This window comes from Tachysurus vachellii, chromosome 17 (assembly GCF_030014155.1).
Source record: "Tachysurus vachellii isolate PV-2020 chromosome 17, HZAU_Pvac_v1, whole genome shotgun sequence".
Taxonomy (NCBI): Eukaryota; Metazoa; Chordata; class Actinopteri; order Siluriformes; family Bagridae; genus Tachysurus; species Tachysurus vachellii.
The window spans coordinates 3,066,128-3,090,782 of record NC_083476.1 but is presented as its reverse complement, the minus strand read 5'-3'; the positions used below and the strand labels follow the sequence as shown (position 1 = coordinate 3,090,782).

The window sequence follows — 24,655 nt, the reverse complement described above, 5'->3', positions numbered from 1 at the left end:
ACTAAGTGCTGACACTGGAGACTTCTTCCGTAAATGTAAAAAAAAATGTAAATTAAATAAATAAGTCCTGCAATCATCATATGAAAAAAATTCAACTTTGGTAAATCTTTTTATGTTGAGCATCTATTATCCAAGTCCCTGTTTAAGCTGTTACCATAGAAACGACACGTTAGAACAAGTGGCTTAATATAAACCTGTGATATGAATTACAGCCAGGAGTGGAGTCAAAATGAATCAACAATCAAAACTGATCAACCAGAACAGAAAATAAAGCAGCACTGAATATAGATATTGAGTTAATGACAAAACATTAGCATAAAAAATAATACGGCGGCAGATGAACCGAAGAAACAAAGCAAGTGTTTCGAGCGCAGCATGTTCTCCTCGAGCAGTCTGTCCATATCCACTTTTATCATCTATAATTCATCCATACGTTTATTAAGAACCTTTTAAGGTTCGAGCGCAGAGGCAGAGCGCAAATCTCTGAGCTAATTAAAACGGAGACACACACACACACACACACACACACAGACCCACAAACCTTGAACATACTTTATTCAAAAATAATAATATCATTTTTTCAGATTCAGTGCAAAGCCTTGTGTGAGGATTTTATTTCTCTAATAAACGATAAGGAACGAATCAAATGGAAAGCGTGGGGAATTTGCAGGAAGAACGCACAGCGAGTATTAAAATAAATCTGCTCATAAGAATCACTTCACGCTGTCTGGAGGATGAGACACGAGTACAGAAATGACTCAAATGGAGCTGATGATACCTCATCAACTGCGATGAGGAAAAAGGGAGTGATGAGGACGAGGAAAAAGGGAGTGATGTAAATCTGTGTGATTTTTATATTCCTCCTTCTAGTTTAAAGCATGTTGTTTTTAATTTCTTTTAAGATTCTGCGCAGGCCTCGAAGCCGAGACGTTTCCTCAGAGAATCCATGTTCAAATCCGTGTTATTACACACCTGGCCTTGCCTACATTTATAAATTAGATCAACGTGTTCATGATATACACGTGTACGCGTAGGAGCTGCAGATAGTCTGCATGCCGGTGTTAATTAAAAGCCATGTGGGAGCGGAATCCAGGGGTCAAAGGGCACTGGCTGTTCACAGAAACACTGTATAGAGTTCTCCTCCTACTAGCGGAGCATTGTGTTCACAGTTCAGACAGCTGATATTTTTAACCTGAAATGTAATTACAGACTTTTTATTACAAAGAACACTGCGGTTACTCTAAAGGAAGAGAATTATAAATGAGGAAATTTCTGATTATGTAACTCACAAGAATTCGAGATAAGAAGTGTAGTTCTTAAGTCCTTAAGTGTAGATAAGACTAATGTTAATAATTCTAATAATTTTTTTTTTAAAACAACATTGTCTGGATGTGGGCAAAAAAAAACACTATAAAAGGTTTTTTCAGTGATCGCAGAAATTAACGCAAAACTTTCGGAGGAACTTCAAAATGACTGCAGATCGTCCTCAAGACTCATGTTACGTCATCACGACCATCACGAGTTTAAATGAAGACTCCTGTATTTTTCTTCTTTGCCACTAGTCACCTCATTATGGATCTGGATCAATCCAGATCTCCATATCTAAACGATCTTAATAAAACATTAGCTTGTTAACTGGGTGACTCTGACATTTCTGTCACTGTTCATTAAGTTACCTGTCTCACTTTCCCCTCATCATTTTTTCTTTAACTCTTCTTGATATTTGGGTGCTGTTTATTCCAGAAATATTTTACCCAGCATTCAGAAACTGGGAACATATTATTGTTTAATCAGCAGGACAGAAAACGTAACGTCTTGGCTAAAGTTCGTTTTGTTCTAGTTGAACACTTTATGTGCTTTGTGTTATAGCACACTTACAGACTTAGAGGACTCGAGGGAGCCAGAAGACAGTGTGTCTCTGCTGCTCCGGCTCTTGGAGCTGAGGTACGGCGAGGACGATGGAGAGTCGTCGATGTAGGGCAGGATATCGTGATGACGACGCTGCTCCTCGGCCCGGTCAGCGTCGTAACCGTATGTAGGCGGGGTTCCCGTGAATGGACCATCTGGACCACAAGAAAGACAAGAGATGAACTTTAGTACAAAATGTCACGATAACATGCTAATAAGGACATTGTGTCTAATTTAAACATAAGATGTTAATCATTAACATGGCAGATTCTTCTGTATTTGTGTATTTTTTAAAACCTTATGTTAACCCACAACAGAATCTCCCATATTTTCCTGCTCTGATGGGGACACGACATTTGGCGATACAATCAAATCTCTGTCTGTCTGGGGGAAAGGTTACATTCTTATAGCCCACAACTAAAAGGGCAGCATCCAGACCTGACAAGACTCTCGCCCACAAAATACAGCCATGTGCCAAGACAGTACACGATCATGTCTGAAATCGGACATATTCGTTAAAAAAATAACAAAAAAAAAAAATCTGGAGCATGTTTTGATGTTTGTTTTTTCCCGTCACTGTCTCCAACACACTTGGTAACAACTACCCATTCATATACATCACATGTTTTTTTTACTGTATGACCTGAAGCATTTTTCGTCTTCTTTGTCTTTGTCGTTGCGTCCTGTTATCCTCATCATGTCAAGTGACCTACTTTTACTCAGCACAAGCTGCTAATTTCATCCTGACTATACGGAACGCTGCGCTCCAGCCTACAGGTCTCAGAGGAAAAAAAAAAGGAAGATTTGGGCATATGTTCAAATCTAGCTACTGGAAATAACTACATGTCTTTGTTTAAATAAAGAAAAGGTGATATTATGCTGGTGGTATTGTAGTATACTGCTTAATACTGACAACATGATGGCCTGCATGAACGTTATAACTCTCCACACCACAAGGTGGAGTTAACATATTTTACTCGTATTGGAGTTACTCAACAATAAAATAATGATCTAGTAAACTTGCGTACGGTTCTGCATTGTTTACTAATCGGTCTGCATGAAAATAAAAATTATAACCATACAAGTGACCGTTTATTTATCCACAATCGGCTCAAATAACTGAAATTCTTCCCCAGTGATTACAGACTACATTTTTAAAAGTTTTAAATTTAAGTCTGGATGCTGAAGGATGGAATTTTTTATTGTGTTTTGTTGCTCGTTACGACATCATCTACTGCAAAGGTTCCTGAGAGCTGACGGTTTTATTAGTAGAGGTCTTACTAGGTTATGTGAAAATGTACCATATGGCACATTAGGACACTTGATGCAGTTAAATGATTGAATTTTCTAAACGCTACAAGAACAGAGAGTGAAACACACACACACACACACAGAGAATCAAACACACACTGAAACTGACACGCACACACACACACTCTGAAACACACCCTGAAACTCACACATATGTGCACAGACACACAAAAAGAAACACACCCACACTGAAACGCACACACACTCACACGCACACAGATCGGATTGCTAATGGATGATCTGCTATGCCAGTAAGAGTAACATGATAGCGGCTCTTGGGATAAGAGATGTTACAGTATACAGTACATGATGAAATGATGACATTTCTTTAAAGAACCATGTTCGCCTCTTTAACTTACTCAACACTCGTTTTTTCTTTCTCTGAATTATCCACTATGTGTTTGCATTTTACGGTTTGTTTACTAGCACGCTGTAGATGTGCGCCTACGTTCGCTCCAGACATCTAGTCATCGATGGCAGCTGTGTGTGTGTGTGGACATAGGAAGCAAGATGAATAAGATCTCTGAAAGAAAGCCTTATCACCATAAAGCCCATCCTCCACCTCGTATCACTACTGTCCATCTATTCCCACTGTCCTCCATCACACCGCTTTCTTCCTCTGCTCCCCCGCTCCGTCTTATCCTCCCTCCCCCAGCTCCCCGCAGATGGCCGTTGCTCTTCAGCTTTAGGGCCAGCGAGCTGCAGTGTGCACATGTGGGAGCATCATTGTTAATGTCTTTGTGCTTTTCCACAACTTGTATTAATCCACTACTCCGCCTCAGTGATATAACATCTTTATATCTTCATTTCTTTAAGGGAACAAGGGAACATTTGTAAACACAACGCTCAATTTTTGTCTTATGACGAATCATGGAGAATTTGATTTAAATACAGGAATTTAAAATGGTTTCTTTTTCTGTTTGGTTTATTCTGAACCAAAAACAAAAAACAAAATCTCATCTAGCTACCATTTTATAGCCCAAGTAATTTCCAAGTCTTCGACTTGTGAATGCATTTGGCACATCTTCATTTTTTATCTGCTTCCTTTAGGATGCTGTATAAGTTGCTTTGTAATCTTTTAATAGTGGCTATTTGTACAGCATTAATGCCAAGGTGGTTACAACACACACACACACACACACACACACACACACACACACACACACACACACACACACACACTTGCTACATAATTAATTTTCAGGGACATCTGTTTTGCCCTTTATTGTAAACCTCTCCATCTCATTCCAAATCCCTCTTCGGCTTAAGTTTGTGGTAAAGTGGGCTTTTAATGTGGGGGTCAAAAGAATTGGATCAGCGAGGCAGGCTGGACACACCCTCTATAAACACTGGTGTGTGTGTGTGTGTGTATGTAAGTGAGAGAGAAAGAGAGAGAGAGAGAGAGAGAGTAGCAGTAATTGAGAGTAACATAATTGTAAATTTTATTTAAATTGAATCCATATTTACGAGTGAGATTATAAAAAAGTAGGAAGGCAAAATCAAAATTAAGTATCCAAAAAACATGCATGTGGATTTATTTAACGAGAAGCATCATGGCAGGAGACCGAAAGTGTCACTTGGAGGGACGAGGGAAAAACAAGCAAACAAGGCACGTGGCACAGAGTCACATGTCCTAAAATAAAACCTATGAAGTGATTAATATGTTTCAAATGCCAACTTCCTGTCTTCATGCCAAGTCAAGACAGACGTCCCATTTAAGACTTTGAGTCACAGCAGGAAAGGTGACAAATCCACAAGTTTGTATTTCATTTAATTTCTAAGATTATACACCACAAAACAGAAATAACTATGTGTTCAAAAGTATGTGTGTTTAACAGTCTATGGACCATCGGACTAAATGTACGGAGCTAATTATTTAACAAAATAAATCACGCAACCCTCCAGAACATTCTGCAACATTTTTACTGGATAGCTGTACAGCATCTAAAATGGCTTTAAAGACATTTACAAGTGGAGGCCTTATGGTACTTCTTCGGAAAATGTTAGAGCAGGCGCGTTTGAATTAGCGTAAAAACAATTTTGGCATCAAATACTGGTTTGAATCGTATAAACTTAAGAACTTAGCAACATTACATTAGCTAGCAAGCTTCCTTAACACAGAACTGCCTCACTAGTTAAATGATGTCACGGGTCTTAACCATTAGCATCTATCTATGTCCTTAAATGATGGTGAATAATATTAAGCCCCACGTTTTTTTTTTTTGCCAACATGGATTAGCTAAAGTGCTTGAAATAAATAGAAAAACACAAATAGTTTGATGCATTTTGTAGCTACATTATAAATTAGCATGCTAGCAAAAAACAATGATCTACCTAACTACCTAGCTAGCTTGCTATTAAGGTAGGCTAGCTAGAGAACAAGCTTTTTTTAAAGGTGAATCAAGGTGAAACACTTTAAAAAGGAAACAACAGATAAAGTCAATGACCGTGATTCATGTCTAAATAAAGAATCCAACGGAATCAGATCAAAAGTCCACAGTAATATTTGTGTTATTCTTAGACATAAAATCTTAAAATCTTAACATTTTAAAAGACAAATTTATTCAGAGAACTGAAGTCTGATGCTTTGCCCTATCACAGAAAAGGACGAGGTGACAATCTGTAAAATGTATTAGTATTATTTATTATATAATACTTAACATTATAAAATCACAAAACAGTTGGCATTGAGCCCGTGAGGATCCTGAGGCATCTAGAGATGTACCAGCTACAGCTACTGGATTCTGATCATGAGGATTCAAAGAGAACTCCATGTGGTCTTTGAGGACAAGAAACCTCCTAATCAATACTCAATTGTCAAACTGTATCTGACCGTAGAACAAACATTATTCGTAATTACACTCTCCGGTGTTTATAATAATTTATAAATCACACCCTCCAGTGTCACCCAAATGGTGATGAGGTTCCCTTTTGAGTCTGGTTCCTCTCAAGGTTTCTTCCTCACCACAGTTGCCTCAGACTTGTTCATTGGGGATAAATACAAACAAATTTAAATATAAGTCTAATATTAACCATAAATAATATTATAAACCTATATTAACCATTGTATAATATTAATCTTTGTATCATTTGTACTTTTTGTAATATTTCTTATGTTCAGTAAAGCTGCTTTGAGACAATGTCCATTGTTAAAATAACTATACAAATAAATCCAAATTATTGGTGATACAAACATTTTGTTAAACTCATATTTGAGATATTAAAAAATAAATAAATTACAAAGTAAACACAATAAACAAGACCAATATTTTGTGCTTAGTATCCCCAAACCACCAGCAGTCAAAACAAATATATCATACAAATATATAATTGTAAAAATGTCTTATGGTGATATAAGACGATGGCTGTTCCAGTGGTTCAGGTTTTCCAAAAAGGACGTGTCTTTTCTCTTTATGTGTGGAAGAGAAACGATTAGGGAGAGAGGGTAGATCATGGAGTAAATAGGGTGTTAATTTGCATCCCCAAAGCATTGACTGTAACTTTGACTGTGGCTGTGACTGTCGCTTTGGCTTTGACAGGACTAAGTTCAGGAAATCAGCCAGAGTCAGTGACCTCCTACTGTGAATTTAATCAGACTGTATCTTGAAGTAAAGAGTATAATCACAACAAACACTTACACTGCAATCAACTGCGTAAACCTGTGTTTATCTGTATGTCTGTATTTGTTTGTCTCCAGTGTATGTTTCTGTCTATATCACTAAAAAAAAAATCACCTGCTCTGACAAAGTTTCTACACCTTAATTTTAAATATCAGTTAACACTTTTAAGTGAAAATATTTTTTCCCTATTAATGTATACCTCTATAGCACTGTTACACTGCTAGTAAATAATGCTAACACACTCAGATACTTGCCCCAAAGAAGAAAGACAGTAATAGGTATAGCTGGCTAACTATTATTCAACTAAATTGAATATTTTATAGCTCTTTTTCTCCTCAAATCCTAAATCTAAAGTTTGCTATTTGGTAATATATTGTAAGGATAATGCTGCTAACAGTACTAGTTAGCATTATGTAGCAAGGTATATTTAGCAAGCTGAATACACTGTGTCTGGTAGCAAAATATACAAATATAGTCTGAGAAAAAGTGCTTTTTATTTTATTTTTAGCTACAGTATAAATTATTATATTGGTCTACTGATCGGAAGGTTGTGAGTTCCCAGGTCCACCAAGCTGCTACTCCTGGGTCCCTGAGCAAGACCCTTAATCCTCAATTGTATAAAAAATTAAATAAAATTGTAAGTCGCACTGGATAAGGACGTGTGCCAAATGCTGTAAATGACTGACTACTTTCAGAAAATTTAGAAACAGATTTTCAGTAACTGAATCAGGACTAACTCTGAGGAAAATCTGAGGAAAGGTCAATGCAAAACAGAAAGCACACAGAGCGGGGACTTTTAAATCTCCGATCTGTCCTAATGAGTGTTTATAAGCTGCTAAATTTAACTCCAAGACTTTGGGAATTCTTTTGTGGCAGTATGACTTGAGAAAGAAATTTAACCTGGATTGGAAAAATTAGCTATTTTAACTATTTTAAAAGAAGTTATTTAATACATTACTTTATCTCAGTCCTGGCTAACTAACAAGCTAGCTAGGAATTATTTAGCAACAAAGCCCTGGCTTGATCCTTTCCAGCTAGCCCTCTTAATGCCAGATTTTATCATTCTATTTCTATATGCTAGCCACATATATAGCCAAGCTATGCACTAACATCAGCTAGTTGGCTTCCTAGCAATATAACATTATTTAAGTGGTTTTAATAAACAGTTGTAACTTTTCAATAGCTTTGTAATCAATAATTTGATTAATGAATGGTGTTTATCAACACCATAATTTAACTGAAAGAATTTGATGTAATGTTTAAATGTTTATTCTCAGTTTAACTAAAGCTCATATAAAACGTCATGCTAACTGAAATCTATAGCAAGCTAGCAAACTAGGAACTGGCTTTATTAGAACAGCTTGTTCTCTAGCTAGCTTACCTTAATAGCAAGCTAGCTAGGTAGTTAGGTAGATCATTGTTTTTTGCTAGCATGCTAATTTATAATGTAGCTACAAAATGCATCAAACTATTTGTGTTTTTCTATTTATTTCAAGCACTTTAGCTAATCCATGTTGGCAATTTCATTCAGTAAGCCAGGTGGACCCAAAACAACACAGTACAGGATCAGAGATAATATCTAATGCAATTAATTTTTTAAAGCTACATCATTTCCCAGACTGTGGCAGACAAGGACTGGCGTCACCCTTACAAGCTTTTGATCACGTAATGCGTTTTCTCTCTGCGGACGTTTTAACTAAAGTCATCTGCATATCTCTGATACTTGTTACACTCTCTGACCCATTAGCATCATTCAGACAGCAGACAATTATGCAATCAGGCCTAATTAGAACCGTTATATCAAATGTGTACACTATCAATTATATAAGAGTGCTAATGTCAGAAACATTTTTCAGAATAGTTTGCTATTACTTCTGGCTCCTGGTTATATTCAAATGTGTCTTATTTCTGTCACTGTTTCCATTTTTTTTAAAAACCTTTTAAGAAGCAAACAATAGCCCTCCATCAGATAGGACCTGCCGGGAAATCAGCTAGGAGCCCTAAATCTTAAGGGGGCATTTAAACCTCTCTGTCTGCCTTCTAATGCACCACGAAAGTGCAGCAAACACCCCTGATAGCCTACAAAAGTCACCAGAGGGGTTGTTATCGCTAATTTATCTGCGGGTAACCGGGCATTTTAGACAACAGTCTATTTGTGTGCCCTACAACAGAGAAAAGTTGATAGAAAAAAAGAGAGAAAGAGAGAGAGTAACAAATCATTTAAAAAATCCATACTATCCACAATATACAGTACACTGAACAATTTAAATTTATACACGATTGTCATTTGCATGGTATGTTCAGCCACGATAATTCAGAGGTCACACTGGTGCCTGTGTAGACACCCGTAGTGTACATAAATCATGTTGTTTTACACAGGTCAGCTGACTCAGCAACTCCTCTAGCCAGAGTCATTAGGACACACACACACACACACACACACAGAGCTCCTTAGTTTGTCAGGTTATTCTCAAAACACTTTCCATCACTTTGACATCTAAGAACAGAACAGAGCTTCACCAAAAGCCCTCATTATCATTATTAACAACTTTCTATTAAATAACACAGACTTACTAATTCTAATGACAGCATACAATATTAAAAAAAAATGTAAATCAATTTTTTACATTAACTCGTCTTAACACTTAACTTTTTCAAACATCATAGATCCATCATAGATCCATCATAGATCCATCATAGATCCAAAAACAGCCCAGTAGATCCATTTCCCGCTCCATCTACCAAACAGAAATGACTGTATACATCGCAGATTGGTTGGTGTTGGTTGCACTTAAACTCATGGCAAGTGTTGGTTGCACTTAAACTCTCCTTTTGTTTACTGTAAAACTGTTAACTTTAATTCTGATTATATGCTTTTAAAAGAAAAAAAAAACTCAACCTGCAATCTTGTTCCAAAAGTAGCCCAGATCTGGCAACCCAGTTGGCTTTACATTCAGCTTTAGACAACTAAGAGGAGGGTCCCGGGAAGGAGTCAAATAAAAATTCCAGTGAAATTTACAGCATTCAGATACACAGTGATGTTTAGAAATGTCAGTAAGACACACTCTATTCTACAACAGTCAGCAAGGACTTTGAGAAATACAATTTGACCAAATTGCATTGGTAAATAAAACAGCTTTTCGGTGGTCGGCTCAGATTTTTGGCCCCGCCATAAATGATACCTGGTGTAATCAGGGAGATGTTTGTAACTGATACAAGCCCTCAGACACTGGACCTGTATGGAACTCCTGATAACAAATCCATGGCACCTGATTCCAGTCTCCAGTGTGGAGACTGACTGCATCACGGACAGGAGAGAAAGAGACAGAACTGATAGGAGGCTCCTATTTACAAAATTATGCTTCATTATGCCAATTTTGATCCTCTATTTGTGCATTTACTGTCTCCCAGATAGTTCCAAACACACACACACACACACACACACATACACACAAACACACGCACACACGATAAAGGAGAGTCCTATAATCAGTAACACAAAGAGCAGCAGCCTTATCATAAGCAAACAGGAGACTCAGACAAAAGGGGCAAATCGCTCCTAATCCCCTGTTCAACAGATGGCCACTATTATACGCCTGGCACCGTTTCACCCAGCATTCGCCCTTCATTCTCTTCCCAGAATGCAATGCTGTCTGTGAATCACAGTGAAGTTTTTGTTGTTTGGCCGCGCACCTGTTGCTCAGGGAACAAGTAAAAAACTCTCTGATTGGCTGTAAGCATGAATGACATCAGATTGTAGCCACTTTATTTATTTTTTTTCTGATGGTATGAAAATTTCATATGACGAATAAGGACAGGAACAAATGATAGCAAATAAAAGCAAAATAAATTAAAGAGATTTCATAATAGAACAGATTTTTGATGGTTCTATTACTAAAGAGAAACAATAACCTCCAAGTTTTGATGATTTTGTCACTTTTATAGTCTTACATTTGCTCTTGGAGTTTAAGACCCTACTTTAAGATGGCCATGCTATATTTAGGTCATCTCTACAGTCTAAACATCCAAAGACATTATTTCCACACTGCATAAATGAAATGATTTATTAAATAGCTTCTCATCAGATGTCATAATATTTTTTTCACTTTCATCATCTTGCGTTCCTCCTGGCTGGCTCTCCTGGATCTCCTTCCATGATTTTATACCGGTACTTAAACATGACTGATTTAAGTAGCTTCTCTGAACCTGTCTTTTTTTTAAAGACCATCTCCTTTTCTAAAGTCTCCTCAAGGTTAAGTACGGGTTAAATTAGATTCCAAGCTCTGCCACTTGAATCGATGCCTGGTTTGAATAAATACTAAAAGGAACTCAAACATCCTGAACTGAGCTCAGAAACAGAGACGCTTCTCATAAGACGGCCTGGGTTACCTTGACAACAGGCACTGATGCTCAGAAAGCTGTGTATGTGCACCGTTTATCACCTTCCTGCTAGAAACAGCAGCTGTGGGATTACAGGCTAAAGGAGAGAAGAGACGAATATCTGCAGATGCATTATCACAGTAGCGATTTTCCTTCCAACTCTTGGTTTATGTTGGTTAAGTGATATTTTATTTAATAATTGCAGTGAATGTCAGAATGACCACATCCGGCCTGAGAGAAAACATCGGTGCCCAGCAAGATTTGGGTTAATTCTCACAAAAACAGTAATATTCAGAATCGTTGTCCTTTTTGTCACCACAGATGAAATTTCATGTGTAAGAACATGTGTACCAAATGGTAGAAAATGAGGAAGGATTCATATGTATGGAATGATGGTTTCACCTGCGTTTTCTGTTCGTAATGAGGTTTGTACTGAGGGAGCATTGGATTCAGGCAGCAACAAAGTGTATATCATATCTTTTACAGCTTCTACATTAGGGTGTCCTCATAAAACAAATAGAAAATTACAGAGAGTCCTGAGATATTGGGCAGAGGTGAAGACATTAGCTGAAGCAAAAAGGAGAGCCAACAGAAAGACAAACTGGGCCAGTGCTGGTTGGTGTTTAACCTTCACTACACTGGATTTCAACTCAAGTCATTTTACAAATCGAATTGGAAAAAAATCTTTTATAAAAAAAGTGTGTTTGGTCAGGGGCATAAAAGCCTTCGAGAATATCATAAAATGCAAATTCTTTCTCTTATTATTCAAGTTATCGTCCCTGACAGTGAACCCAGAACTAAACCAGGAATCCTTCATTCCATATACAGAGAACAACCCACTATTTATTACTTCTTATTGATGAGAAAACTGTTAATGCATTTAACTTTGGTCAGCAACTCATAATTAGCACTTAGCATACAATTAGCAACCGAATTATTATTTTAGCATGCCTTAGCAGTTATTGTGGTTGAAAAACCTCACTGTGGAAATTTCTTAATCAGCAAACAAGCTGAATGATGTATCGCTGAGGTGTAAAATGTACACGTTATTTACATTATATCCACATTTAGTGGCGGAAAGTGGCTTGACTCGTTTTACAGAATCAAATTCTAGCCCATCAGAGTTCTTTCGTACAATATTAAGGGATCATTTCTTAAAATTTATTTCAAACTGATGTTAGTGATGACTGTGTGAGTTTGGTAAGATCTTGAATTCTGCACAGTCCTTCAGTCAAACATAGCCGACAACAGTGACGTTTGGTTCAGTGAGTGGAGTTGATTGTTGTTATTTTTCTATTCTGTTAACAGTCTGAGGTATTAGCTCAGTTCAGTGCATTTCGATTTCACCAGACAATCAGACTGGCACACTGCAACAGGAAGCCAAGCCAATCAGGTCAATGGTCTTCATTCAGGCAGAAAATGTATCTGAACACAGCTGACAGCGGTGTTGTTCTGTTCACCAAAAGAGTCGATCGTTTCATTTACGGGATCAACCTAAAAGTGTTATCGGCTCTGTTCAAAATATTTGTTCTTAATATGTTACACTGCAGTGTTAGTGTTGCAATTATGATGCTCACTTGTGATATTGCTAGAATTGTACTAAACGCTGATGTGTTCAAGGGTCCAGCATTTGTGCTCATCCACAATATTCAGGATTGCCAGGTTACATATTATGCTGCTCATTAATCTAATCGTGCTCATTGATCGAACATGCATTTATTCTAAAATTTAATTCCCAAAATGCACACAGCTCCGGTTACACTCCTTACCACCTGCTAGTGGAAAGTATGTCTCTGAGCTTTCATTGACTGCCTGTCACCGACTAGGACGCCTCTGTCAGCATGAGGCACTCAAACAAAACAGATTTCCCTGCAGAGCGTATGTCCTTAGGACGATGTGGAAAAAAACACCTCCGCATCTGCTAGTAAAAGTTGGGGGAGGGGAGGAGAGATAAAAGAGAAAGAGAGAAAGAGAGAGAGAGAGAGAGAGAGAGAGAGAGAGAGAACAGTGCTAACACTGGCACTGCTGCACCAGCAACATCTCTTTCTACCATCTACCAGATGTGCACACGTTTCATATTTTCAAGGACGTACAAACATAACATGTACAACATCCATGAAGGTCACAGTGATGAAACATGGGACATATGCACAAACGCTGAGACATACCACCTCAACCCTGCTACAGAACCTACTGGTAGCTGTAAAGGTGGAAAACTGAGAGAGAGAGAGAGAGAGAGAGAGAGAGAGAGAGAGAGAGAGAGAGAGAGAGACAACAGAGAGCAGATCAGAGTAAGAGCAGAGAAACCTGATTTTGTTTTTTTTGTCTCTGTGATGTGAAAAATCAATAAACCCAGAGTGGCCTTTCTCAAACTATGATGCCTGAAGATCCATACCAAATGTGCAAATTGATTGTATTCCCCTTTGGCTCCAAGAGCACGCCTAAACCCAAACTGTAGCTAGCTGCACCGATGATGGATTACACCCCAGTGCTGTGATTCACAGTCTACCTTAAAGGGATAGTTAAGGGAAATATTTAATGTAAACAATTTTCCTCTTATAACAAATTGATTTCTTATTGATTTATTATTATTATTGAATTCTCAAATTTGATTGGCCATTTTCAAGAACAGCATCTCTGATAGTAACTACAAGTGCAAGCTGCTCTCGTATGTTATCGTTTCCATAGTAACAACAAAGACATGCGCTTGTTTGGCAGATTCTCCACAAAAACCCCAGATCTCACCATCTTTCAACAAATATTTAATAACGTGCGTAATGACGTTTATTTAGCATCTTTGGAAGCAGTCTCCAGAGTCAGCTCCTTCTTTCCTGCTGAGTGTTTTCCATTAACAGCATTTCTAGTGGAACAACAAAGTCAGAATTGCAAGGTCACAGCACTGGGTTTTGTTTGGTGTACAATATTTGCTTCCTTATTTTTTCCTTGGAGCCATGAGGTGAATTTAGCTAACAAGCAATAGAAGACTGTCTCACTCATTTTTTTCTGTAATTACGTCTATAAAGTCTGACGGTGGAAATACACCAAGGCATGTACTCATAAAGAGATATAAAATCTCAGAGAGCTCCTAATTTCTCTTGAAAATGTTTAATTAGGAATCTTATCTTAAGAGTGATTCAGGACCAGAGCAACTCTGAGCAAGGAAAATACAAAAAAAAAAACCTTATCTTAGAGAAGAGGCGGGGCTTATTAGGTATGACACATTCTTTTGAAAACTGTGATTGGTTGTAAAATGAAAAAATAATAATAATAATACAAAATAGAAGCGCTTTTAAAACCTGGTATATTTTAAGCCTTCACGTTGACTATATTAAGATATTTGAGGCTATATCCGGTAGAGATGCGCTAACATTTGTATGTTACAAATGTAATAAATCTAATGTAAATGTAAACATATCCGACACAGCGCAGAAATGTCGTAGCACCAAATTATATCATTTCTGCCACTATGACATTTCGGCTCTGTTTCAAAGATGTTAGTGTATCTCTAGATACCATAGTCACACTATATGAATACAGTATGCAGTATATGGCAATACTGTAACAACCAGCCAAGAGCAGTGGAGTCTCCTGTCTTGCCACAAAAGTCCTATTGAATGTGTGTAGAAAAGGAGAGCACACTATCCCACAGAAATTGGATACACAACTACAAATCAGCACTCCAAACAGATTTGAGGATCAAAAACATAAAACAGGAAATGAAAAAAAAAGCACAAGCAAAAAAATGGTCCTTAATCATTTTAAATCTCTATTAGTGATTATTAGCATTCATTTAGTCATTTATTTGTTTGTTTGTTTGTTTTCGAATGTTTTTGCATCAGCGTTTTGCATCAGCATTTTTGTCTCGTGTTATATGACTTACTCACTAGTTAAACTTTCTATAAAAGTTTTCCGATTTACATTTGTCATAATATCATGATGTTAAATTTGACTGATAATCAATTTGTTGCAAATCCAGACTATGAACATGCTCTGAACCAGCTAGCAAATCTATCCACTTTAAATTTACCATTTGCTAAAAATGTTAGCGACATCGCCTGTACAATGCATTTAGGCTTATTTTAATTCCAATTACCATTTAAATTATCTATGTCTATCAGTACAAACTAATAGCTTTTCAACTACTATTTAATCCTATCTTGCCTTCATGAAGCCTGTAAAGAAAAGGAAATGAATAGGCTGAAGGAGAGCAGAGACATTTTTTGGTCATGGTAGCATATAACCGAAATGTTAGTTCTCAAAGAATTAGTTTTTCCTTGTAAACGCCCCGATCAGGAAATCACTACAAGGCGTTTTCCTGCCACAACAGTGGCGACTTTTCATCCCCCAATCTATGCTGCATATTCTGCATAGTTTCTAAAGCCAAAACTAATCCTGTGCTAATTCTTGCACAGAAGAGTTAATACTAGAATGTAGAAGCATAAATACTCCTGCTGTTCCTTCTCCTTTGCAGCTTGTTTTTCATAATGTAGTGGATATACAATAGGTCCTCTGTGTCTCTCACACTTACAGCATTAACCCATCAATGTGTGCAACTCTTTCCCTTAAATTTTTTTCCCATTTATTCTCTTTCTAACAGTGTAAGTCACCGACTGGGCTTTCACATCTACTTACTGCACACACAGCATCAGTATTTATCTTTCACTGCCTACTAGGAACGTCAGAACCGATTTTACCGTTTGCGCTTCCGTTTTTATTATATTTGTGTATGTAAAGGCTGAGGATTAAACATTATAATAACATTTAAAATGTTCTATATAAATGAAAATCATTTAAGGATACTTTATTTTGATATTTTTATTAAGCGTCACTGATCCTGAGCTCCGGGTAGTTGTATTATTGGAATGAAGCGGGGACGTGTTGAGCATCGGAAGTCCGACAAGAGTACAGAAAGAGATAAATCTGTAGTCTGAGGTTAACTAAAAACTCTAAAACAAAGACTTTGCCCCAAAACGTATTTCCAAACTCCATATTGTTGGTTCTGTGACTAAAAGTCATATATAGTGTTTTAATGGTCATATAGTGCACAGTGTAATTTATAGAAAGTGTATATACTATATATTGAGTACGTATTAAGTACTGAATGAGAATTAAATGAATGTTGAAGATTCGAGTTGAGTGCAGTTACAGGACAATAACCAACAACACGGTAATGTGATGTGGCCCGTCACAAAGCTACAAACATCTCTTGTACCTCCTTCTTGAGCTGTTCATTTTTTTCTGTCTTGAAGAAGTTCATCATGTTATTTTAACCAGAACCAGAAATTACCGTTATAAGGCACTGACACTGGAGACTCCTTTCATAATTGCTTCACAAGAAGTTTGAGTATGCTGTTACCATAGAAACATTCATGTAATAAAAAAACAACCATGATATGAATTAAGGCAGGACAACAATCCAAGCTGCTGTTATAGAAAATGAATCAACACCACCTGACCAATCAGAATCAAGAATTCAACAGTGCAGTTATAACATTGAATAAGAATTGATGGCATGGTTCATTTTGTTTGTGGCTTTATAAAATTACAGACTTGTAATACTAAATATTTTAAGCAACTAACCTAAAATATTAAGCCATTTGACAGCCCTATTACCTCTAAAACCTACCATACGCATTAACGTGTTCGGAAAGAAAGGGAAAGAAAGCGTAAAAGCAGGAGTGCAGTTACTATAGGTCATCTACCCACGCACCTTACTCGTCCACATGATCATCTATCATTTAAGACTTACGCTATAGTGCATGGACGCCTGCGCACTGCTTAATTATAGGGAATGTGCTGTGCAGAATTGTTAAGAGAACAGCAAGCATAAGGACCGTAATTAGAGGAGAACAATGTCTGCTTGAGAGATGAGAGCTTTAGGGAAAAATCAACTGCTTGAGTGACTTCGCAACACATGCATTGTACAAAGAACATTTGCTATTTTCCGGTTTTTATTTTTTTTTGGCCTTAGTCATGGATTCAGTGGATATTCTTAATCATCATTGAAATCTTAAATATTTTGTTAAATCTTTTATCCTTTCAGTCCCCTTTTCCATATTTGGATTTGGACGTAAACTTTATTCTGACTCATGGGATTGTTAAGCGCTCTAAATCTGTGAATGCGCCAGATCAAGATTCCAAGCCTTCCTATTTATTATTGGAGTTACTGACATCGGAGTTATCGGCATCTATCTGTCGGTGTGTGTCATGATTCAATAAATCAGATATATCCTGTTGGTCAATGGCAGGACAGAGTATGTGAAGCCCAAAGGTCTTGCATGGCATGGAGATATTTTTAGCCCTCTTCAGCACGTATACAAATATTCCCTCGAGGGCTCTACATGCTCCAGTAATCTCTCTAGAAGTGTAGTGGGGGGTTGCTGCATGACCAAGAATGGGAAAAAAAATGAATCTGCAAACATACAAAGGTGCTTTCACATATGCAGTGTTTAGTCTGTATGAACGTACCTCAGGTGCATTTACCTCTTTGGATCAGGTTTACGAGGAAGGGCACAAAAATTACACTCAGGAGCAAAACCACTGGGTGGAGAGAAACTGACCATATCTTGAGATCACAGCACCCGCCCTCACTTGCCTGTCTTTTTTTTTCCACACCAGAGTAAATGTGGATCAATTGTACTGAAATCTGTGAGGAACTTGATGGCAGCCTGAAATCCCACCAGACAAACTGATGTGATTCCACACTTTCAAGCACTTAACACTGGCCTTGTTGGCCTCATGCCAGTTCTCTGGTTTGAGTGTTAGTGAATCATCCCTGTGCACCACTGCATCTGCAAGACAAACACTGAACCACAGCCTGCAAGCTGAGGAGCTCTGGTTTAATTTACAGAGTCGGCTTTAGTTAATGTGTAGTCCAGAGACCAAGCTGACCAAATAAATCAGTACAATTTTAACAGTGTAGATAGTGGAGCAGTTTGTGTAAGATCATTAACAATCATTAACCTGAACCTTACAGTAGCCCAGCCCATGGGTTATAGATGTAATCGGTGACTACAATGCTGGTGGGCTGTCACTACATTTCATTGTGAATAAGTGCTTCTAAAAGTTAAAACGCTCAGCCGACCAAACCTCCCAACCAATCAAGATGGCCACGCATGGCTGTCGTGTTCGTGAGCAAGTCCAATATATTATAAAGTCAACATTCTAATTTATCGGTGCAACGATGAATAACAATAGTAGTTTCATTAAGGGATGTCCACTGCTTTCCACTGGTCACGCCGGCACCATTTTAACTGTGGCTGAATTCTAAACCGCTGCCTAGAGCCCTATTCAGACTGGATAAGTTTTGGATTAGTCTAAATCCATCATGATGGCAAATCTTTCCAGGCTGTTTGTCTATCCAACTGGAAAGATTACTCCCTAATCTGCCTCCTATATAAAAGGAGGAACAGAAATTAAAAACTTCCATTATGTGGTTCTTTTGCAAAAGTTTCTGGGGGTTTTAGCTTAGTTGATGAGTTCATATCACAAATACAGCCATCGTATTATGGTCAAGTGTCTTATTAATGATGATGTGCATTGTGCTGGACAGCCACAGGCTTTACATCAAGCACTGAAGGTCAAAATTTCTGCCTATATTTAAGTTTGGCTAAATGTTGTAAAATTAATCCAAATGTTAATAATAATAATAGTAATAATAATAATAATAATAATAATAATAATAATAATAATAATAATAATAATAATAATACTGGCTTTTTAGCCTGTACTGGGTTTGTTATGGTTAAATCATGAAAGCTGTGTTTTAGTACACTATAGACATCACCTTTACTATAAAAACGTGTGAAAGCGGCCTAAAGGCTGTCTCCTGACAAGAAGAAAACAACATTGGTGCTAAATTTTGGTTTGAAATGTGGTCGCTACATTATTTTTTCATGAGGTCTGTCCTGTGGGTAAGTGAGTTAATGGGCCCTGGTGCAGCACAAAAGATGGTGTTGGTTTTCTACTGTAACTCAGTGTGTGTGTGTGTGTGTGTGTGTGTGTGTGTGTGTGTGTGTGTGTGTGTGTGTGTGTGTGTGTGTGTGTGTGTGAGTGTGTGTGATGGGGTGGTTCAACTGATGCACGGCAGCCCAAACGAGCAGCCATCAAAGATTAATGAGTCGACTCACCATCAGACCGGAGAATCCACATGGATACATGAGCCTGGAGCCATAAGACATGTAACAGCAGCGTTAAAAGACTACAGAGACTACTGATACGGGAAAATGGAAAACCTCAGACCCTATTAAGCTGGTGAAGGAGGCCTAATATTACCTAATATTACTGCTAACAATGATATAGCACCATTATTATAATAATCTCCATACAAACATCCTCCCGAGGGTAAAACAACAAAGCCCTCCACCCTAAAACCGTTTATTTTCTAGGGCTATGGAAAAACCGCGTGTGTGTGTGTGTGTGTGTGTGTGTGTGTGTGTGTGTACAGGGGGATGGGAACATTCAATTCGAAAACTTTTTTGGTTGTTTACAGAAACTGGAGGCCCGCCACAGGTGCATACACAAGATGTCCAGACATGTACACACAAACACAAACAGATCATGCCTCAAAGGAAAGAACAGCAAACATCCTGTGTCCAAAAGCAAGCAAAAAAATAAAAATACAGGTAGAGATATTCTGAAGATTTTTAGGACCTGAAAGGCTTCCAAACACTTGCGCTTGGACCAAACAAAAGAGTCAGATAGTCAAAATCTGCAAGAAAAAAATGTCTACAATCTCTGGTCTTAGACCTGGTGTGTGTGTGTGTGTGTGTGTGTGTGTTTACTCAAACAATCCCCTAAAAAATGCTGACTATAACAGTGTAGGAAGAAGAAGTAAATCTGAATTGACTCCTCAATGCCCCTTCCATTCCTCATCATTCCCTCCCTCCTTCTACACCTCCTCTTTCACCCTTCTTTCCCCACCCATGTTCAGTGTCCTACATCCCCCCTCCACCCTTTCCCATTTTGTCTCGTTGAGATTTGGTCTTGTCAAGGAGAACAATGGGCACTCGCCTACTCTGAAAGCCAGCTGTCTGTCAAAAGCACTGCTCCATTACAGCTGATAACCTTCTGACCCTGACTTAATCCTAGGAGACATGACAGAACACCAAATCATGTTTTCAATGTCTTTTTTAGTATATTGTAAAGTATATACAGTGCTGGTTCGAGCTCACGAATCTTCAATCTTATAAGTTTTCTTCTGTGATTTATGTAACAATCCTCAAACATTTGTAGGTTTTTTTAGCTTTAAAGCTAACTAGCGAAACATAAATTCAAATATCACTGTGAAACCCTTTCATGTGACAGACATGCTACATGGTGTGCTTCTTACTAGCTTTCATACTAATTGCAGATTAGCAAAGCAAGCTATCTGTGTTAGCAATGTACACTCCCTGTAGCCACTAATAATTTCTTCCACGCTTTAAAGTTCTTTGGATTGTCTCACATTATAAAAGAGGCCTTTATTTTGTCACATATACATTACAGCACAGTGAAATTAATTTCTTTACATATCCCAACTTTGGAGATATTATTCCCAACTTTTGGGGTAAGAGTGCAGAGTCAGCCATGATTCAGCACCACTGGAGCAGAGAGTGTGTGAAGGGCCTTGATCAAGGGCCCAACAGTGGCAGCTTGGCAGTGCTGTGGCTTAAAATCCAATCAACAGCCCAGAGCCTTAACTACTTGAGCCACAACTGCCCCACTGTATCTCATCAAACCAGTAAATGGAAGCAAAGTGCAGATCGATTTGTGAGTGGGAAGAAACATGGGTCATGTCGTGTGCACCACAGGATCGGTCAGAGGAATAATTTGGATTTGCATTAATATGCATATATTTGAGAAATGCAGCAATCAACATCTGGGCGACGAATCCTATGGCACATGCGGTCTGACATTTCATCATTTCCCACTCACTTATAGAGATACAAGTGATTGCACACACACACACACACGCACACACACACACACCTTCAAACTGTTTTAATTGAATTCATTTATAACCACCATCATAAATCGAGACTGCTGATCTGTCAGACTGGATGTAATATAGCTGACACATTCCTTGAGGCAAACTCCTTCTGCTGCTGGTTATTACTTTTCTCATCCCACTGAGAATAAACTTGTGGAGAGGCAGAAAGGGGGGCATGAGCATGAGAACGAGAAGGTGAGAAAGACAGAATCAGAGTATTGAAAAAGAAGTCCACAAAGATGTGTCTGAACCTCTTTCCTACTTTCAATTCTTTTCCCACTCAAGCTTTCTTTTCCTCCTCAATCAGACAGCAGCTTTATATTCTCTTGACCATCTCTTGTAGTATTTCATCTAAAAGGACACATGCAACCACATGTGCTCAAACAAGGCCCGTGTCACCGTGTCCGCCTCATCTAGCAAAGGCTTTTTTTAAGCCGGGTCAATTAGTGAACATGTATGACAGGTGATGGTTTTATACTTGGGAACATGCAGGTATGTGGAAATACTGACGAAACTCAGCAAAACAGTCCAGTCCGGTGCAAAGCTGTCATATAAGTTTCCAGCTAGCATAACACATCAAATCGCACTTAAACATGTAGAGAGAAAATAATGACAGTAGTATGACTTGGATATTGTGTACATGTGATGCGGGGAGAGAAAAAAATACACACATAGCTCGCACCTGAAACACTGGCTAATGACTTTTCATCAATAGTGCAAACAGGAGATGTGGCTAATAATTATATTCACATTTGTTCTGTTATTGTGTCATTGCTACACTGTTAGCATTTTTATCCTAATCACCTAAGTAAACCAAAACAATGCACTCTGATACACACTGGAGCTTTTACTTGTCCTGCGTCCAAAATTCAAAGGTATGATTTTATACGATCTTGTCATACGTCTGTATTTTATGACTCAATTATCCCGATACGACTGAAATGACTGACCATTTTAAGAAATCTGACACATTTTAAGTGCAGAAATACATCAGAGCCATTGAGACTTCTTAAAAGCATTGTATGAGCTCTAAATTGATGGCACAAATACAATCGGATCCATCACCAGATCCCACACAGTTTAAAATGGAAAACAAAACGCTAAACAAAAAGCAAAGCACGTCAAATAGGCAGTCAGAGATGCGGTTAAAGGATTAACGAGGTATTCCTTTCATAGCAGGAAATAAAAAACAGGAGTCACACTTATAATATTACACAAAAAATGTAATGCTTTGAAACAATGAGAACAATGAGCTAATATCATTCTTTTCACTTTCCAAACCTTTGCCCAGCATATCTCCAAGTTTGGAGTTGAAATTCAACCACGAGCTATGATTCAACCTCCGAACTTCAGAGAGAAAGAAAGAATGTCTGCTACAAGCAATGTAATTTATCAGTGCATTCCACAGCATGCACAGCCACAACGAGCCTAATCAATAGCCATAAATGTTCGACAGCATATTTCAGCACTGCGATCCATCACACGTTGCCAAATTAACATTTATTTTGCTTTTGGAAAGCCATAAACAAGCACAAGACTAAAACAGGTTCAAAAAGAAACACTATGGTTTAGAGCTGAGCAAGCGATGTGAAATATTAATACAACTAAACTTCAAGTGTTCTTATATAACCGCATGTTTAGAAGAAACAGGACACATTTTAAAGAGACACCATTCTGAGACCACAGAAACAATAGTCAAAGGGAAAAAAGTGTGAGAAATATACAGACAGAATGATATTTTGTGTGTTACTGTACCAGTCATGCTAATATTACCAACTCAATGCCACAAGATTTCGAGTCATTTCTACTAATTTTTAAGCTGTAGATTTTTTTACTTCACAAACAGATTACTTAAAAATGATTGTTCAGTCAAAAAATTCATCTGACTCAAAAAATTTACCTCAGAGGTTTACATTTTTTGCTAAATACTTAATTTTGCTAACAGAGAATGCTAGTAAGGGAAGTGGACAGGTGTCATTAGCACCAGATTAGCATCAGGCTACACAGTAAAATCATCACACACTCGTCTTAAAAGACATTAAGGCAAAGTTATATTATTTAGTATTCATATTTGTTGTTTGTAAGCAATTTCAGAAACTAATTGAATAATTGTGTATTTTAAAATGTATTACAAATCATATTACTTGAGAAATTTCAGTAACCATATTTCAGTTAGCTTTGTCATCTTCGAAAGATGTGAATCTCACAGTAGATATACAAACCTGTTAAATAATTAGCTCAAGAGGTGAGTTAGCTAACTAGCAAATGAGTAAGATTTTAAATTAGCATGCAGATTATCAGAAGTAGCAAGAAAGTGAATGGACTGTGCCACAATTTAGCTGTGTGACCCAAAACATTTTATCTGAACCAGCCAATTCCAGGTCAGAGTTATGGGTTGTATGGGATGCCTCGTTAAAAAAATAAATGTAAAAGTTTCTGGGACAGTAGCACGCTGGCTATTGCATTTTACAGGAAACAAAGATGTGCGATATCTGAGTGTTAATGGTGGAGTGGCCTGGAGCTAAGAGTAGAATATTTCTCACCCTGTGAAAGCTCACTACACACACACACACACACACACACACACACACACACACGTTATCTGAAGTAGTAGCCTAAGGCAATTTTGAACTCTCATGACCATGTGTCTGCATTGAAACACTAACTGCCTGGCAACGGCGCAACATCCTCTGAGTCATCTTCCAAACTCACATCCTTGACAAAAAAAAACTTCGTAACACCCTTCCTTAAGTCAGCGTCCGTGCAAGTTCCATGTAACTTGCACAACTGGCACAATTACCTCAAAACGGTGTCTGATGACCCAGAATTAGCACCAATAATTAGAGCTGTGTGCAGTCAGTAATCTGCCGAATAAAGAGGCCCTTATAATTAGGAGGTTTAAATAGCTCTGGGTGGCCATACTGGCACAGTTATTGAGGGTGAGAGGGTGTGTGTGTGTATGTGTGTGTGTGTCCCAGGTGGTCATATCCTGGTAATTGCTTCAATCTGGAGCCAAAGCAAATACACACATGTGCCGGCAGACACATTTTTTCTAAGGACTAGAAAGTGATGCAGGAAAGCCAGCCTGTAAGACAAGCACTGTGTTCTTCTTACACTTACTTATACACATACACACACACAGAACAACAACAATTTCATCAGTACAATTCACGTTTCATTTATTTCTGAAAGGCTACAGGCTACTCATTTAACCGTGATATCATTATCTTTTCATTTCAAATGATTTGTTTAGAGAGAACCTTTGTGCTTTATTTTGCCTTGCAGGGTTACATCCTGATTTCTTTGAAACCATTTGGATCTTTCTTTTTTTTTAATCAATGCAGTTTGGTAAAAGTGCCAAAAGTCTCCACAAGGTCAAAACAATCAGATATTCATATGGTTGTATGGACATTCAGTCCCCACCAAGATATGAATACACACCCACACACGCTCCAAAACTACTGTC

General features: G+C 37.9%; 1 protein-coding gene across 1 annotated transcript in view; it reads right to left on the bottom strand.

The window, feature by feature from the left end:
* bcr (BCR activator of RhoGEF and GTPase) overlaps positions 1-24,655 on the bottom strand; it is a 62,506-nt gene that overhangs the window by 22,562 nt on the left and 15,289 nt on the right. Inside the window, exon 2 of the mRNA XM_060890852.1 lies at positions 1,879-2,063. Coding sequence (XP_060746835.1) covers positions 1,879-2,063 — 185 coding nt within the window. The remainder of the gene's footprint in view (positions 1-1,878; positions 2,064-24,655) is intronic.